We start from the raw sequence: 18,663 nt of genomic DNA on the forward strand, positions 1-18,663 counted from the left end.
GGCCCGGAGGCCGTCGCTAGGGGGCGGTTGCTAGGGGAGCCCGCGGCCTACTCGGGGCCCGGCCGGGCCCTGCCCGGGCACCGCGGGGCCGAGCGGGGCCGAACGGGGCCGGGCCGGGGCCGAACGGGGCCGGGCCGGGCCGAGCCCCTCGCCCCGGGGCTGTTTGCCCCTTGCAGTGCTCACCTGGGTGCCCGTGGGTGTGTCAGCGGGCACCGGGCGTTAACACACACGCCCCAGGCGGGCTGCCCCTCACACGGGAGCCTTGCCAGGCGGGCAGGGACGGGGAGAAGTGCCCCCATGGCCAGCACGCGTCCGCAGCCCTCCATAACCCATCGCTGCCCTGCCCTGGGGAGGGCCGGGGGCTGGCCGTGCGGCCCCAGCAGCAAAGGTGTTTCGGTGTAGACAAGGCCCGAACGCCTGGCAGCCGGTCAGGGGCTGCTGGCTCCCGTGGCTGGAAGCGGCTGTGATTTTCACAGGTCACGCTGTGCTAAATGCCTCTTAAATGTCTCGTGCTAAATGGCTCTTAAATGTCTCCAATAGGCAGCCTCGAAAGTAAGCATAACCCACACAAAAGGACTCCTAACTGTCACGCACTCATCCCTTCACGCCTGTCATGCCTAAGCAAAGCCTTAATTTCCCTGCGTGTTTCTCCTCAGACACATTTCCTTTGGTGTCACGCTACAGAACGCCGAAAGCTCTGTGTGCTGCTGCTTCTCCTGTGTGCTGCTGCTCCTCTGGCCGTCTCAGGCACCGAATTACTACGGACCAGAACCTCGAGGTGATTAAAACCACAGCAGGCACGGCGCTTGGCGGCCTACAGGTGCAGCTGTAAGGTAACATTCTGAGAAGCACGCTGTGTGGTCCTGGCCCTTCTGTTGGCCTCACAGCCACGCTTGCTGACCATTATTCAAAAAAACCCCAACTTATTAATATCAGCAGACATGAGACATTCTTTTCATGCTGACAAGTGGCAAAACGTTGCCACGAGCGCGTAGGCAGGAAAGCTTGGTGACATCTAATTGTTGCTGTGGACTGAGGTTGTTTATTAGAACTGGCAAAAGGGCAACAATCAGCTTTAATTGGTGTGATCAGAATTTTCCCTGATCTCAGACACAAACCAGGTCGGAACAGGAGGGAAAAAAAAAAGTAAAATAAATTATTTTTTTTTAAAAAGGTCACTCACTGGGAAACTTTACAAATCAAAATGGCAGTGTTGCTGAGAACAATAAAAGCCAGGACCGTGGGGGAAGAAGTTTCCAAGCTACTGTGCAAAATAAGCCCAGATTTGTTCGGTGGTGCTGCTGTTTCTTTCCTTTATTTAATAACTGTTTTGCCTTTGAAAACAAAAAAAAAGATAAAATTGGAGTCCCAAAAGGCGAAGTCTGGGGCAGTGTGTTATTTAGCATCGCTAGGAAGCAAGTCAAGCCTAGACGGGGCTTACACAGCTCTCTTGCTATAGGTACCAACGGAATGCATAAAAAAATAATAAAAGCACAAGGGCACCTCAATGCCCATTAATTTACCTTTGACTAGCTGCCATTTACCTGCCGTCCCACCTGCCAAACTGCTCACTTTCTGCAGACCTTGCCCTTTACAGAGCTGCTGATCTGACTGTGCATTGGGGCTACCTCAGAAAATGAAGGCATGGAAGATACTTGCTGGGAAAAAGCACAACACAACGCTACAGCACTAACTACCCAGCTGCACTGCTCAGTGTGAATGTGATCAGTCTGAAAGAGAGGTTCCAAAAGAAAGAGGCCAAATTCCTCCTTTGTGCATCACCTTGGGACCACTCACTCAAGGTTTGGCGCACAGTAGCGCTGTGAATTCAGGCTGCTGGCAGAGGGAGGGAGTGACCTCAAACTGGTACCAAAGAAAATGGGGCAAAGAACGCCAGCCAGAATAAATTCTTTTTGGCCAGGGAAAGCTGAGAAATGCAGACCAGGCACAGCAGTGCCAGGCACTGGGCACAGGCAGCGTGGCTCATCTGCCTGGAGCACAGCACAAGTCTACGTGTTTGGGCTTTTTTCCCCCTCTTTTGTGAGATCTGCAGAGGTAAATGGAAATAAACATTGAAGGAACAAGTAAATGGAAATAAACGTTAAAGGAACAAGTGCTTTCAAGCTGGTATGACTCCAACCCCCTTGGGCTTTAGGAGAGCAGTGCGGACTTTGTGAGAGGAGGCTGGTGCAGTGGGACTTCCCCCACAGACAGCAGCTGCGTCGCGGCTCTCTGACCTCGCTGTCCTCTTGGGGACCATCCCCTTGCCAAGAAGGCCCACCCTCGCTCTTTGGGAGCCTCCTGGGCCTCTCTGCGCGCGGAGCCTTTATTGGCTTTGTGAGGCTGGCACGAGGCTTTTGGTTCTCCCCCTCTGCCTCTCCTCTTTCTACCCAGCCTGTAGGTACTGCCTGTAGGAAAGGTGCCTCACGTGTGGCAAGCAGAGAAGTGGAGCCCGCAGAGGAGGTGAATTGGGAGCGTTCTGTCCCCGTGTTTTCCCTGGGTTGACTGTAGAAGGTTTGGGCTAAGAACAAGTTACCACAAGGGGAGGGAAGCCCGAAGTGTTCTTGCAGGATGTGGGTGCAGATGTGGACGTGTCCTGACAACTGGTGTTTCCAGTGAGAGCAAGGCACCGCACTGGAAGCCGCCCAGGGATGAACGGCTCGTGCCGTGCGCTTGGCACTGCCTGGTCAGTGCTCAGCGAGCAGCACAACTGCGTGGTGAAAGCATCGGCAGCAGCTGCGGCTTAGTGGCACAGCCAAAGCATTCTTGCTGCAGCACAGGCAGGTGCTTGCTACCTGCTTCCCAGCTGGCTGGCTTCCTACAGCACAACGGTTGTAGCACAGCCTCTTTCCTCCCCAAACGCGCCCACGTACGAGCAGCTGCGTGCTCGGCCACGTAGCCTTGCCATCGTGGGCCCTGGCAGCGCTGCAGAGCCGAGCTTCCCAGTGCCAGCGGTGCTGGCATGTGCCTGTGCACACACACACGCCTGCGCACGTGCTCTGCCTCACAGGGGCAGGAGCTTGCTGTGCCCTAGGACCTGCAGCCTCGTGTGGAGCTGCCCCACCGCAGAGCGAGAGAAAGGCTCGGCCAGCCTCGGGTCACCCCAGGTGGAAGTGCTGGGTTTGAACCAGCTGGGCGAGGGGGAAATGCTGCTTTGCATCTGGCGCCTGCTCAGAAGTCAGTCTGACCTGGCAGGAAGCGTGACGTAACAGCTCTAGCAAAGGCAGCGAGCAGCACGTAAGATGCCCGTGATCGCATCAGGAAAAGGCTCGTGAAGGACGGACAGGTGGTGGGGCCCCGTCCCGCGTGGCTCTGCCATTTGCAGTGGCCTTTCCTTTGCATGCTTGTGCTGTTTGCAAGCGCTGCTCCCTAGCAGCCGGCGCTGCCCTGTGGGACTGCTGGACATACGCAGGCAGGGCCAGGGCACATATGCAGAGCAGGCGCAGCCATGCAGGGTGTGCCTGAAGTGGGTTTCACACCTGCACATCCTCCAGTGCTGCTCTGCACCTAGGGGCAGGGCAATGGTTTCGCTGCTCAGCAGTAACTCTGCACATGCACCTGCACTCGCTGCCACAGAACGGCATTACTGCAGCACCCCAGGAGGCCGGTAACATCTCAGCCTGCTCCAGGACTCGTATTACCACCACAACCCACCCCACCAACCCCTCTCTTTTCTACAAACCCACCAGCAGCCCGTCGCTGCCCCAGCGCAGCCCTGCAGCCAGCACGCTGGCAGGGGAGGGGATGCAGGTAAACGCTCTTCCAGCAAAGCTCACCGTCACCCCGGGAGATTTGCAGGACCGCATCCTGCCACGTCCTGGATTTCTCTGAGGATTAATAAGAGGCAGGAGAGCAGCTGGGCAGGGCAGGTCTCACGCCATGGGGACCCCGTGGGAGGTGTAGGGCACCTGTGGCTGGGGTGCGCCCGCAGGAAAGGACCTCTGCTGGCAGGCTGGGGAGCATGCCCATCACCGACGGACTCTAGAGCCTCCGCTTATTTCTGAACAAACAGACAGCAAAGCCAGCTTGTATGAAACCCGATTATTCAAATTTATTAACATCAAGAATTATGCAATGATGCTGTAGATTTTTTTTTTATTAACAAATAGAAAACAGACTGTATACAACAGTGACCCCTACAGCACTATGCATCCACAAGGTAAAAATGAATGTGTCCTCCAACATTACCAACCCTGGATTGCTGATTTCAACATAGCTTGGATTCTTAACATTCGGAATACATGTGATAATACAATTAGATACCCTTCCACCACCTTTATTCATAACTCAATGCACTTGAAAGAGGGCTGCTCACTCTGTCTTTAGTGCAAGCATGATATAATAAGGAGTATTAATATATAGTACCATTAAATTAAGTCCAGTAGTCTTGCCACATTGGTTCATTAGAACGTCCTGAAGTAGCAGAAAGTACAATATTCTAATGACTTTTAACATTTGCAGGATAGCAGAAATTATAGATACACCCAACCTCTGAAGCCATGTGTACTCCCCCTCCCCTTCCCTGCAGTACCCTGCTTCCCACAGGGAGCAGCCGGGGCTGTGCTCCTTGCCTTTGTCAAATGCTCCAATGCACCTCCTCGCTGAGAGGTGACAGGGTGGCGCTTGCACGGACAGAGCCGTGGGGCTAACAAAAGGGGCCGTGTCTCGCTTCTTCTATCCCAGCCCTGGGGAAGTGTGGGGCCCGCTCGCTCCTCCTGCCCCCTTCCCAGCGAGACACACAAAAAGGGGCTCCGAAGCCAGAAGCCCGGGGTTTCGGGTCTCTCATGAACAAGGCGACGACAACTCACGTCGTATGGGATCTGCCAATACACACGGTCACTGGGTCGGTTTAACACGCGTCGTAATAGGACTGAACAGTTTCCAGCTGACAAACGGGACCGCCTCTCCAGTGACCCCGCATGCCCTCCCAAACCTACTCAGGAAAAAATGGGGGAAGGGAAAGGCTAAAAAAATAATTGGTAGCTTAGGTCCAGTTCCATGAAATCTCATATTCTACAGAGGATTTAAAAAGCAGCCTACAGGGAATGGAGCCGGGCAGGAACCACAAGCCAGCTGCTGCAAATTACCAAGGAAGCTGCACTAAAATGGGCAGAACCAGCAGTGACTGGGCTGAAATAAACACAGGGCGGTAAAAAATGTAAAAGCAAAAGGAAATTAAAAAAAAACAAAAAACCCAACTCCCAAAGGTTTGGCGGGTCCAGTTCTGCCTCGGCAAAACATTAAGACTTGCAAAAAAATAAAAAATAAAGAGAGAAGAGATTATAAAAACCACTAGTAACTATTTTACATGTTTAAAAAAAAGATCCCATTCCACCCACCTAAAGCCTCGCTGTGAAATGCAGTCGCGTGAGAGAGGGCGAGAGATGCACATGAGCAGAAATGCAGCCAGAGACTGGAAATGCTTTTGGAGTCAGATTCCCTCGTTTGGCGCTGGGGCGAAGTTCCTAAATGCCGTGGTCAGAACTGGTTGGCGTGGAGGTCAGCTGCCTGGGCAGCGCCTCGGGCTGTACAGAAGGACTGAGGAATGGGCGGCTCTGGCTCAGAGGGACCCGTCTCCACTCCTAGACATCCCCACCGCGACTGGAGGAAAGCACTAGTTACGTTGCATAGTGGTCGAAGCTGCCGAGATACTCCAGCGCCGCTCTGTAGCACAGCTGGTACTGGTCCTGCAAGGCACCGAGGGGGGGAGCGTGAGAAATGGGGACGCGAGGACATCGGGCAGCAGCGCTGCATGTCCGGAGACGCTGGCTCCCCTCCCTTCTCCCAGCGCTGCGGGGAGGAAGGGGCACTCACCTCTGTCTGCACCATGGCCGGCCGCTGCGTCCGCAAGGTCTTCACCGTCTGGAACATGTCCACCACCCCCTCGTAGCGCATCCTCTCCAGCACGATGCTGAGCGTGATGAACACGCCTGTGCGCCCGACCCCAGCGCTGCGCAGGGGGAGCAAGAGGGGCAGTTAGAGACCCGCCGGCCTCAGCGAGAGCCGCCCTCCCTGCCCCGCTCCTTGGAGCAGTGCCCATGTCCCCAGCTCATGGACCACGGGGAGCTGCTCGGCGGGGTCAGGAGAGGCTGAAGGGACACCGCCACACAGAGGCGCCCTCTCAGCCCCGTGGCACCCACTGATTCTGCCCGAGTCCAGCTGCTGCGGCACCACGTCCTGCCCAAAGATTCTTCCATGGAGCTACACAGCAGAAGGAGCAGGTGCTGGGTTCCTCTCATCACCCAGCAGAAACGCTGCCAATGATAAATATCCACCCACGGATACTGCCCTCTCCTTGTCCGCTGCTTGCCTCTTGCAGGGGGGATGTGAAGTGTAGGAGAGGTGCTGGGCTTAGTAGGGGGCATCTCCACGGGCTCTCTGCTGAAGGCAGAGGTGGGTGCTGACCCGTCCCCACTCACCTGCAGTGCACCGTGATGGGCCCATCCTGCCCGAACTGCTCCTTGGTCTTGTGCACCTGCCCGATGAAGTCGATGAAGCCCTCTCCCGTCTTTGGCACGCCCTGCTCAGGCCAGTCTGTGAACTGGAACTGGCGGATGGTCCGTGACTGGCCGTCCTGCGGGGACAGGGGTGTTACACGGGAACCGTGGGTGAGGGGTCAGCGAGAGGGACCCATCTCACACCCCTTGGTGCTGCTGACCCGCTCCTGGCCCCTGGGGGCCCGGTGGGTCAGTGTCCCGCTCTGGTGTGGGGCCCAGCTCCAGCTCAGGTCCCTGCCTGCTGCCACACGGAGGTCCTGTGCCTGCCCGCATGCTGCACACAGACTCTCGCTGCAGGGGAGCCCGTGTTATTAAACCTGCCCCACGTGCACAGCGCAGGCAAGGCACGGCCCGGTGCTGATAGCGATCAGTGAGCTGCTCACTGGGCCGACACAGCTGCCAAGGAAGGAACTTGCGGTGAGAGGAGCAGCAGGCGTGGGGCAGCGGCCCCTCCTGCCTGCAGCGTTAGGCAGCTCCTTGCTTTTTGGTCCCTCCAGCAGCTGCTGTGTGCTCCCCTTGCTGCCCAGGGCTGGGCAGAGGCACTGGAGCCGGGAAGCCAGAGGTAGCACTCACCCTGGCATCTGTGACCTTGAACTCCCGGAGGATGTACTGCGGCATGTTGTACTCCGCCATGGGGTCCACCACGAAGTACTGGTAGCGGGCAGAGCGCTCCGCGGGCCAGTACTGATGGCACTTCTCCTGTGGATGAGAAGCACGGTGAGAAGTTAGCACCGACACGCTGCTGCTCCTCCCTCCCGCTCCCTGGGCTGTGGGACCGCAGGGCCAGCCATGGGACACCCCAAGGCTGGGCTGGGCTGGGCTGGGAGGTGATACCCGCAGGGAGCAGCCCCGCAGCGCCCTCCTCCCCCGTGCAGGACTCGTACCCGGCCCATCTCGCGCAGCTTTGTCAGCATCACCACGATGGTGGAGTTGTGCTCCCAGAGCATCCGCCAGAAATCCTCCGTGGTCTCGGCCAGCGGTCCCTGCGTGGCGATGTAGGCCTTCTGCTGCCTGCGGCAAACAAGTCAGAGCTCAGACAGCTCCCACAAGCTGGGGGGCTGCGAGAGCTGGAGGCAGCACCCCGTGCTGCAGGAGACAGGTCTCCAGGGCTAGCCCCAGACACTGTGGGAGGGATGAGGCTGCCCAGCACGTGTCTTCTGAGAGCTCCCCACGCACGTGGTGGGCACGGGATCCAGAAAGGCTGCTAGTCCTTCCTGCGTGAGCGTTCCCATTCCAGCCCCTCCCTGCTACTTGTCCCCGGAGCTGCTGCACCGAGCTCTCTCAGCACCCAGGCCTGCCCCAGGAGGCTGAAAGCTCAGCCCGTGCTCGGGGACAGTCCCAGCTGCACCTCCTGCACATTTACCCCCTGCGGCACCCACCTCCCCTCCCACTGCGCGGGGAGGCACAGAGCAACTCCATCAGGTCACCTCGATCCCGCGTACCACCTCATAACTAGGGCGGTGAGGAAACCACCAATACCGTAGTGCAAACATTTCTGAGCCTTCCAAATTTGTTCTGTTCCGCCAGAGCACGTCGCAGAGTGTCCGGTGTGAGAGCAGTTCCCGTGTCCTGCGTCGCCCTGCCCCATCCCTGCTGACAGCACCCTTGGGCTGAGCACGCTCTGCCCCGCTCTCCCAAGCCTCCTGACTCACTCTGTAGCTGTCTGTCAGTGTCACACACTCTGCGTTGATGAACAAAGCACCACTGGTCGCTTTCCATCCCGCCCTAAGGACGGGGCAGCAGCACCTACCACAGCCAGATCTGGGCGCTTCCCAGCTCCGTGCCCCTGCTGCGCCCCGCGCAGGGCATGGCACGGCCACGGCAGCCCCAGGGGATGCCAGAGCATCGCCCTCGTTCGCCTGTTGGGGAACAACAAGGTGAGTGGGGCACGACTGGAGCAGCTTAAAGGCTCTGCTGACTCCGGGAAGGGCCAGCTCCTGCGTTCTCGTTCTCGGTTTGGGAGCACCCAGCCTGGCACGATCCGGGTGCGGATCCTGGGGCTCGCTCCACCACTGCGGGGCGCCGGAGCCCGCAGGACGAGGGGCTGCATCCTCCCTCCCACCACACTTCGGCTCTCCGCCGGTGCTAAAAATTAATGAACGTGCTGCAGGACAGCTGTAATGTGCAGGATGAAGACAGGGGCTGCTTCAAGGTGGATTTATAAGACGTCGTAAAAAGCAGGGAGTGGGTGTGCACAACGGAACAAAAGAGCTAATAAAGATGCAGCATCCGTGATGCCTGCAGGACCTCGGGCCAACTGATCTCTGCAGATAACACCAGAGGAAGATCGCTCCGTTCAAAGGGAAGGACAGGAAGAGATAACTGCTCCTTGGGGATGGGGTAGGCAGCAAATGAAATGGTACCACCTGCTGCGCTGGCACCCTTCTCTCTGTAGCATCAGCGAGTGGCAAAACCAGCACCAGTCAGCTCCAGAGCTGTGACACGGCAGCCAGACATCGGGCTGCACAGCTCGCAGCCACGCGGGCAGGAGGGAGACGAGGCTGCTGTGACAGCTGCGCTCCAGCCCCTTCCTCCCACCCCATTACTCTGTCTCACCCTGAGGGAGCCTGGCTCGCTGCGGTCTGGCTGTGCTGAGACGCTCCCCGAGTTGCTCCCTGCCCGCTCCCTGCCTCCTCTCGTCCCTGCGCAGGACTCCCCTGGGAGCCCTTCCTGGGCTCAGCTGCTGGAGCAGGGAAGGAGGCAAAGAGCCGCTGGGCAGGCAGCGCTGACACCTGCTCCCTCTGGCACTGCTCATTGCTCCTGGGAGGCCACCAGCATTTGGGCAAGAGGCCAGCAGCCCGTCAGCAGCACCTGGGCAGTGACACACCGGAGGGGGACCCTGCTGCAGCCATCGCTGCATCCCCTGCTCCTGCGCTGGGTGACCCGACTGCACTGGTGCACAGAGAGACGCAGGCATGAGTCCTGTACGTGTGTCACTGGGATTTGGTCTGGATTACTGGCCAGGGACTGGCTGGGAAGGAGACGTGGCCACCGGGCTGTTTTCCTGCGTTCTTCTCTCCTGCCACTTAGCATTAGAGAATACGCTGCCAGCAGTTGGATACGGAAACCCTAAGTATTATTGCCCTTCTAGATCTCAATTTGTGCTTTCTAAAAGGTATCCTGGGGAGCAGAACTCCGTGATGGGCTCTCCAGTATCCAGCACCAGCCCCGCCTGAGGATCCAGAGACTCCCCAAAATCAAGATATGGGTGGATGAACCTTGGGCAGGTCCTGCCTGCATCAACCACGCAGTGCGAGCATGCCGCTACCTCCGGTTGCTGCAGCTAGCGAAGGGGATGGGTTTGCATTAGATGTAAAATAGATGCCAAGGGATGCCTACCAGAAGGTCCTATAAAACACTGCAGGAGCCAGCCAGCACAGCATCCTGCCCCAGCCACGTGGGCATCTGTCTACAGCAACACGAGCAAGCCTGGCAGCTCTCACTCACTAGCAGTCTTCACACATCACAGCTGAAGCTTCTGAGAGGACGGAGACGGACAAAATGCATCACGATGATCCCCAGCCTGCTTCCAGGCAGCCAGGACCAATCCTTGGCAAAAGGGAGAAAGCAGCCGTGCCCTGGTTCCCTGCGTCGGCCCTTACCTGTACCCGTCTATGAAGCTGGCATTGATGTAATCGGAGCCCTCGACACCCCGGATGGGCTGCAGACAGACTCTTGTCAGCTCGTATGGCATGATGTTCACGAGGCGGTTCTTGAATTTGTTGCATGGGAGGTTGGCACTGATGAAACGTGAGGTATGTGCTTTAGAGTTGGCCAGCAGCTGCAAGAGGAAGAGAGACGTCAGACCCCGCTGGGGACACCATAGTTTGGGGTGAAACTGGGACCCCGGTAGCAGGGCTGACAGGGGCCCCCTGGCATGAATCCACGTTCCCTCCTCTCACTGAGGGACATCCCCTGGGGACCAGATCCTTCTGGGCCAGGCGGGGGGCTCTGCCTCTGTGAGCAGGCGGGCTGCACCTGGCTGCTCTGTTTCACACTAGGTCAGTCTGCTTGTCAGTGCCGTGTCTGCTTCCTGCACACCTAGCTATGGCACAGCCTTCTGCTGGCTTTCGGTGCACGGCTGCAGGTGACAGCAGTTCCCCTCCAGGAAGCAGCACGGGGAAACCACCGACGCAGCCCCGAAGCCGCACGTAGGGGAGCAGCGACCCACACGCGCTCTCTGACCCACAAAGGCCAGCACATGACGCCGTGCCCCTCGCTGAACCAGAGACACATGCTTGGTGGCACCAGGGAAGGGAGGCTTTCCATCTTCCAGCAGTGTCTTGCTATTTACTTCTCACCCCAGGAGAACCCAAGAAAAATGTGAGAACTGTGACATATTTAGGCAAAGATCTATTCTGGGTTACTGCGAGACATTTTATGATTTTATGGTTCCCTTTGAGCCCTGTAAATTGGAGTCATGGTAAATGTGTTACTTAGATCTGCTGGCAGAGACATTCAAACAGAAGTATCCTTTTTTTTTTCTTCTTTTTTTCTTTTTTTCTCTCCAAGACCCTCCCAGCATCCCCTGAGCCACCTTTCCTGCTGTGTGTGGCAGCTGGTCCTTGGCTACAGGAGGACAGGGGCCTCTTTGGGAAGTGATGCAGCCACACGAGACCCTCCCATATCCTGCTCCCTAACATTTTCCAAGCAGTCGATGCTGCCAGGGCACAGAGTGGGGGCAAATGTTATTGCTTTTTTAGAACAGTTACCAGAGCTGAGCCTAATTCTGTGGCAGCCTTGGGGGGACTTTCAGGGCAGGTGCCACCACGAGGAGGTGACACCTTCCTTGCTGTGCAGAGGCACCTCTCCTGTCTCACGTCCAGGGCACCGGCAGCTCTGCTGACCACAGGCCAGAGCTGCTCAGCTTTTCCTGGTTTATGCAGAAAGTCAATATTTTGCCTCACCTGCTCCTTTGCCATTTGGTGGGAATTCCCGGGGTGAAGCTGTATTGCTGCAGTTCATTTCACAGCCTGCATGGTCTGCTAGCTCCCTGCATGAGCTATATTCCCCTGCATGAGTTCACTGGACTAATGCACCTCACCTGAGAACATGGGCGGTTACCAGAGCTCGTTTCCATCTCCAAGGCTGTAATAAATATTTGCAGCAGGCAGTCTCAGCTACGGATAGCAAAATGAGGGCACGGCTTCTTAAAAACAGTATGTCTTACAACACTGCTTTCACCAATTCTAGCCACTGAGGCTTGGTGTCTAGGTGGTTAAAAGATAACAGAGCTCAGCATTGAAGAAATGAGACTATAAACGTCTCACATATTTAAATTGGAGCCGTTTCCAGACAAGTTGTTCACAGTAACATCAATTATCACTAACACGATCTGCATCTGATTTCGGATGCAGCTCCTGCTGCACAGTGAACCTAGAGCAGAACGTGCTGCTGAGAACTGCGCATCCATCTGCCTTTTATATTCTCCCCAGAAGCTGCCAATCCAGGGGGGGACCACGGCTGACACAAGCTTTACAATTCAAATGTACTTTAAATCACTGCCTACCTGGTTTAGAAACACGCAAAAGAGTAACTGCCTGTAATGAGCCGTCTCTCTCCTCTCCCAGCCCCTGGACGAGCGTGTCAGTGGGGCTGTGCGGGCAGAGACAGGGCCCCAGGGAGGGGGGCTGCTGGGGCTCGGTCACCAACCTTGAATTCCAGCTCCATCGCAGTAACGCTCTCGCCTGGTGGCACCTGGGTCAGCTTCTGGATGTGAGCAAAGAGGTTGCGTGCAGGCACCTCGGTATTGCCGCATGTTGCTGCTTCCAGCAAGGCCTCGTGGATGAAGATGTACTGGTCCTCTGTCTGCACCATGTAGTTGCGCTGCGAGCGCATGCACGTCACGTGGCCGTAGATGTCCACGGTCTTCTCGTGCTTCATCCGCTCCAGCATGGCGTCGATGACAATGAAGCAACCAGTTCGGCCCACGCCGGCGCTGCGGGAACAAAGCACGAGGCCTGAGAGGATGCCATCCCTCACAGGCACCAGGCAAGCTCTGCTCTCGCGTAAAAGAGCACCCGGATCTAGAGCAGAGAGGAGGCTGCTCCCCATGCTGCAGGGTAACGAGCTGAGCCCCAAACGGGAGGTGACAGGAGGAGCGAGGGAGAGTAGCAAGGGAGGGCATGGGAGGCTACTCAGCCCTTCTGCTGTCCCCCTCTCCCTGAAGGAGCAGAAAGGACACGGTGTCACTCTGCTGGTGCAGTGACAGGGAAGGAGAAATGAGTTTAACAGCCAGGAGAGTGACAGCATACATGTGGAGCTGGAAGACGTGAAGTCCAGGCTGGGCTCCAGCACCAATGAAACCCATAAATTTCATGTCTGGTTGTCCCCTAACCTGGGTCGCTGTTCCCTAACCCATAAAACCAGGCCAGCCAGCCCCAGAGGGGAAAGCAGAAAGGTGAGGTCATGCATTTCTATGGCGAGCCCTTCACTGAAGTACTGGAAGCCTCTCTGCATCTGCTGGAAGGGCAGCAGCAATCCCCAAACTTTTCACCAGGAGAACGCCCCGAAAACAACAGACACGCTGTCATGACATGTAAACACAGGCAGAGATACGGAGCTAGACATTTCCTCATTTATGGTGCGAGTCAGATCCTTAACAGGGCCTTAATATAGCTTGTTTGTGTGTTAATTATATCCCACTCCCATCTGAAACAGAGCATGAAAGAAGAGCATTAAGCACTGCTGGTAAGGCGTATGCCGGAACAGCAATGATGGAGTGGTTTGTTCAGTAATAGTCCCCACTCGGCTGGTGGAGATAAATCTTGCCTGGATAAGATGCTGAGCCTTAGCAGACTAATATTTTTGCTTAAAGAGCTCCCTTTCTACCCCGCTAAAGAGTTCTACTGTAAATACTGTGTATAAATGTTGGTGCAGGTCACTGCACGCGTGTCTGTCAACGATGTGCCTCTGAAAGGTACCACCTACTTATACCGGGCTCAGATCACTTCATCTTCAAACCGCGCTTGCATTTTTGCAAGAAAACCTGTGTTCTGAGACTCTCTGTACAGCAGTGCTGTTTAACCTGACATAGCAGAAGCAACACAACGTTGACTGCTGGATTGCCATCGCTAATTGCCAATCTGTTCCCAGCCCAAGCACGTGGTGCTGGTTACACTGCCGTGAAACCTTCCCGCAGGACCAGGAGGTGCCGCTTTCAGGGGGACAGGGCAGAGCTCCCGCAGCCAGGAGGCAGGAGCCCAGGTGCAGCTTTGTGAACACGCCGTCCTACCTGCAGTGCACAACCATGGGCCCGGCATCGGGTGGGTTACAGGCCTTGACCCGCCGCAGGAAAGCTAGGATCGGGGTAGGGTATTCTGGCACCCCGTGATCGGGCCACGCCATGAACTGGAACTGTCGCAGCTCTCGCTTCTCGCTGGAGCCATTCTGTAGAGGACAAAGAAAAGTTTCTGTGTGAGGACAGTCTCATCCTAGGAGGGGAACCCACTGCTGGGGTAACGAGGTATCCAGCTGGCTGAGTAACAGCAGGCATTTAAGGCTGTGTGTGATCATGCATTTATTGGGGTTTTGCCACTGAAAATTAGGAGGCAAAATATAGGTTCCTTGCAAGGCCTCTGCATGGATGCTCTGGGGAAAGCAGCAGAGAGGCTCTGAGGGAGCGGAGCAGACAGTCAGGAAGGTGCGTGACTCCTGCACAGCACGGGGCCACTACACTCACTGCACGTTCACAATAAAATGGGCGCTGGGCACGGATGAGCTGCAGCAAGCTGTCTCACTGCCCCTCTGCACCACGGCTCCCCGGGATGGCTGATCAGCACTGTGCCTCCGGAGGCTGCCCGGCTCCTGCCTCACGGGGTGAGGGATCTGTGCAGCCATGTGGGAGGACTGGCTGGGCGAGCGCTGGGGACAAGATGCCTTCCCGGGGTGTGAGCAGGTCCCCAGCACGGCAGGGCTGCGCTCTGAGCCCGCGCACAGCCTGCTTGCATTGCTGTGCCACGCTGCTGCTAGCGCTGCCTCCGGGGATTGCCCAACACTAATGAGGTACGCAGCAGGCAGGAGAGAAGGGCACACACCAACGTCAGCACGGCTCCTCCATTTGCATTATTAGTGACAGCAGCGCTAAAAATTCCCTGCTCCCCGTGTTGTCCATCTAATGGGAGGACAGCTGTTACATGCACTCGCCAGAGGCAAGTGTGGCCTCTGCTCTGGGGCCCTTCACAGGGTCTGAGCGCCTACAGAGCATCAGGTGTCCTGGCCAAAATCAGATGGCAGCCAGATGCACAGCCTGCAGCCCAGCTCTGACAGACAGCCCCCGCGCGGGCTGCCCCACGCCTGGCCACATGAGGAACAAGCAGCTGCCTCTGCCTGGGGCCACGCTGCAGCCCCAGAAGCAGCCCAGCCCGTGCCATACCTTGTACAGGGCAAAGGTCCTGACGGTGTAGGTCGCCAGCTCGACTGTGTCCAGCAGCGTGACCTGGATCATCCCGTAGGTTTCCGTACCCCGGCTCGGCCAGTACTGGTCACACTTCACCTGCAGGGAGGAGAGGAGAAAGGGTCAGTGCTTGGCTGAGGCCTTTGGGGTGAGAAAAGGATGGATGTGGGAAAGAGTCACCGTGCAACGGGTCCCAAACACCCCTTCTCTCCCCCTCCCGACCTTCACAGCTCCTGCTGCAAGCCCGCTTGGCAGAGAGCCCTAATACAACCCCAGGGCCCCAGCCCTCCTGCTCCTTCCTCTCCCTATGACTCCCTCCCTGCTCACCCGCTGATGCCCTCCTCCTTCTCCACTATTCACAGCTCAGCATTTGCAACCGACTCCTCCGGCTTTGTCGTCTCCAGCCCTGAGCTCCCTTATTTAATTTGGCACCCTGAGCTCCCGATTTCATCTGGCACCTGGCTCCCACCCCGCGGAGCCGCAGCGCCCGGCTGACAGCAGGAGGACTTCATTCCCACCCCTGTGCACTGCACCGAAAATGGTTTCCCGCCCTAGGAGAGAGGAGTGAATGGAAGATCATCTGTGCTTGTCAAGGAATAGTAAACTTAATTATTAGCTGAGCGTGTTTACAGGGGAACGTGTGGGAAGGGAAACAACAGGCTTAATTAGAAATCAATGAACTTCTGCCTTTTAATTGAAGGCACTTTAAGCGCTGTGGGGCTTGCAAGAGCGAAGAAGCCACATCCTGTACTCTGCCTGGTTGCCGGAGCACCGTAGCCTGGGGTCGGATGGATGCATCTGCCCCTGCTTTTTGGGGTCTGCTCTCGGGAAGCCCTGCCCCGGCACAAGTGCCCAGAGCGGGGCTGCCCGCTGGGTGCCCGGCGCGTCCTGCCCTCCATCTGCTCTGCTGCCTCGGGTCTGTGCTCACGGCGTGGCCGGCCCCGTGCGCATCTCTGGAGGGCTCTCCTCCTCGCCTGGCGCAGAGCAGCACATTATTTTACGCTGACTAGCTGCAGAGACAACAACTCGAGGTCACAGACCTTATTTCACAGCTAAACTCATCCTGTCCTCGTGAGCGGGTGGCAGCTGCAGCCGCATCCCCGGCCACCTGAGCTTGCCTCTCCCGGTTTGGGGATGACGTGACCCCTCTCTAGAGGCGGCGGGGGGACGGAGGGGCAGCCACTTGCCTCGTCCCCCCCGTGCTGGCCTGCCCCTCGCTGCAGCTCGCAGGGAACGTCGCTGACAAGCGGCACAGCACGTCCCCGAGGCTGACCCACGCCACGGGGACAGCGGTCCCCTCCTGCCACCCACGCGCCACGGCGCCGTGTGTGCTCGAGCACAAAACAAACTTCAGAGGAGTTCCCTGTGAGGGATAATAGCAGCGCCTGGGCTGGTAATTGAAAATTATTTATTCATGACCAGATAAGAGTCAGTCACATTTTCTGCCAAATTTACCCATAATGTTTATGCCCCATTTTCAAGCTCTGTAAATTTTATGCTGAAGCCGATGCACTGTGGCACTAAAGCAGATAAGAGATGTTTTCTTCTGGCGGTGCTTGCTTCTCATTAACTTAAGGAGCACAGTAATGTCCTCAACAGCCACTTATGGCAGCTCTGCCGAGTGCTTCCTGTCCCTCCCCTTTGGTGCCCCGTGCCCAAGAGCAGCCGGGCACCCCTCCTCGGCTCGAGAGCTGTGCTCTGCTCCCGGCCTAACTCGCCAGCTCCAGCTGGCATCAAGGGCTAGAGCAGGACCCGGCTGCCAGTGCCCTCTTGCCCCAGATCCCCTGGCTGAGCACCCCTCTGCACCCCTGTCTGGAGACACGGAGCTCCACGAGACGTTACAAGCCAGGGATGGCTGCTCGGGGCTCGGGGCTGGGACAGAAGGAGCCCGGCACTGCTCGGGGAGACCTCCCTTCTCCACCCTGCTCCGCCGGGCTCTTGAGGATAGCCCAGGGAGGGAGAAATCCTGCTTTAATGCCTCTGTCGTGCAATGCGCCCCAGCTGGGACACGCCACGCTCGCAGCTCCGGGAAAGCTAATCTACAATGTGTGTTTCTGAACTGCCACCGAATGATTCTGAAACTGATTGTAAAGCTTTGAAGGCAGCTAAATTGCACAATCCAGCCATTTCTATCCTTTATGTGCCTCTCGCTTTGTGAAAACATGAAAAAGGGAGGATGATTTGGACCATCAAGCCAGCTGAAATTGCAGACCATAAAAGCTGATGCTCTTTAAAGATTTTTTCCCCCTGCAGCTCAGGAGCCCTTTAAAGCAGTGTCACCCCCACAGGGCTGCAAAGCTTCTGCTGGTCCTGGTCGGCTTATCTGCAGGCAGCACTGCTGAGAGGGACCGGAGAGCTCACCTGGGAAGGAGGCAGAGCCTGCCCTGTGCTGGGCACCTCACCACGCGGCCCCGCTGCCCGCCTGCAGCTGCAGACACAACCCTGTGCCTGCTCTGAAGCCCCCGGACAAGGGGACTTTCCAAGGTCACCCACGGTAAAGCTTGCAGCTTACCTCAGGGCTCTGGTCACCCCCTGCCTGTGACAGGGACTCCCAGCCTGTCCTGTCATCAGCAGACTGGACCCAGCCCCGCCACACGCGCCGTGTTTGGGACAGAAACCAATACTGCAGAGGTAATTAGGGGATGACATGACGGGAGTGTGCTGGGGGGAGATAATGCACGGCTCAGCAGCACAGACATGTCAGGCAAAGACAAGTGCCTGGGGGGTCGAAGGGAGCTTGTTATCTTGGAGAAACACGCACCTTGGAGTGCCTTCCCATAGCCGAGCAGCCCAGAAGTTGAGTGAGTCAGGACTCCGGGCATGGATTCGCTTGGCAACCTAAAAGGGCTTTTCCTTGCACTTCAAACACATGCTCCACGACTGAGATGTGGAGTCACGGAGAAAGCCCCTGAATGATTCCCCACTCAAGAGAGCGGCCGATCAGCACCTTCTGGTCTTGCTCAGCCCATGTGCTGGGCAGGCTGTGCCGGGCATTTTTACATCCCTCTTTGGGTTGGGGTGGGTGACAGCTATTGGGCACAGGAGGTTGGGAAGCACAGCACAAAGCTGGGCTGCATCTCTAGAGGCAGCTCCTCTCCGAGGAGCACTGGTTTCCCTGCAGGGCATTTGCAGAGCCGGGGAAGCCCGTGAACAAAGCCTTTTTTCATGCAGGCAGGAAAAGCGGATCTTTTTTGCCATGGTGATCTGTTGCTCCAGTTGCTTCCTTGCAGCCAGCGTGGGCTGCGACACCCCTACGAGCATTTTGGTGCCGAAGCTTTGAAACGGGGGGAAAGCGTGCGGGCAAAAGTTTCAGCTGAACCCAAACTTGACAGTTTCTGCTTCTAAAGAACGATCTTATTGGGCTAAAAATAACCAGTGCTTCACAGCTTGAGCGCACAGCCCCTTCTCCTGCTGTTGGCATGGCAACGCTAAAATATTCTGCAAGCACAAATGCTCACCACTAAAATTTTACTTTTAGGAACGCGAGAGGCAGACGCCGCCTCCTGCTTGGGCAGCCTTTGCCCAAAGGGTGCATCTGGGCACGGGAGCACGCTGGTCACAGCACAGGAACTCCTGCCTCAGGGGCTGAGCAAGGCCCTCTGTCACGAGCCACCGCCCGCGACGAGGGCTCCTGCTCTGCTCCTTCCTCTCCACCTCGCGCCCTTCCCACGGCTTGCAGGCAGCTTTGCGTTTATTACATCAGAATATCTAATCTTGGCAGCACGAGCCCATCGTTTATACATGTTGTCATTGGACAAGGCACAAATTAGC

At 57.0% G+C, this 18,663-nt stretch overlaps 1 protein-coding gene and 1 long non-coding RNA gene across 9 annotated transcripts in view; one reads left to right on the forward strand and one right to left on the reverse strand.

Annotated features, from left to right (window-relative positions):
- Positions 1 to 12: 12 nt before the first annotated feature.
- LOC308199374 lies at positions 13 to 5,076 on the forward strand. The gene is made up of 2 exons (XR_013954590.1): positions 13 to 552; positions 657 to 5,076. It is a non-coding gene; the product is annotated as an uncharacterized lncRNA (long non-coding RNA).
- Positions 4,027 to 18,663, reverse strand: part of PTPRF (protein tyrosine phosphatase receptor type F) — a 371,326-nt gene continuing 356,689 nt past the window's right edge. For all 8 annotated transcript variants that reach the window (XM_080603450.1, XM_080603448.1, XM_080603454.1 and 5 more), the window contains 9 exons: positions 14,872 to 14,991; positions 13,732 to 13,886; positions 12,150 to 12,435; positions 10,100 to 10,278; positions 7,382 to 7,508; positions 7,071 to 7,196; positions 6,420 to 6,574; positions 5,815 to 5,950; positions 4,027 to 5,687 (listed from right to left, as the gene is read on the reverse strand). In XM_080603450.1, coding sequence (XP_080459576.1) covers positions 5,619 to 5,687; positions 5,815 to 5,950; positions 6,420 to 6,574; positions 7,071 to 7,196; positions 7,382 to 7,508; positions 10,100 to 10,278; positions 12,150 to 12,435; positions 13,732 to 13,886; positions 14,872 to 14,991 — 1,353 coding nt within the window. In that variant the 3' untranslated portion in view covers positions 4,027 to 5,618. The remainder of the gene's footprint in view (positions 5,688 to 5,814; positions 5,951 to 6,419; positions 6,575 to 7,070; positions 7,197 to 7,381; positions 7,509 to 10,099; positions 10,279 to 12,149; positions 12,436 to 13,731; positions 13,887 to 14,871; positions 14,992 to 18,663) is intronic.

Source organism: Anser brachyrhynchus, assembly GCF_964034855.1.
Source record: "Anser brachyrhynchus genome assembly, chromosome: 8".
Taxonomy (NCBI): domain Eukaryota; kingdom Metazoa; phylum Chordata; class Aves; order Anseriformes; family Anatidae; genus Anser; species Anser brachyrhynchus.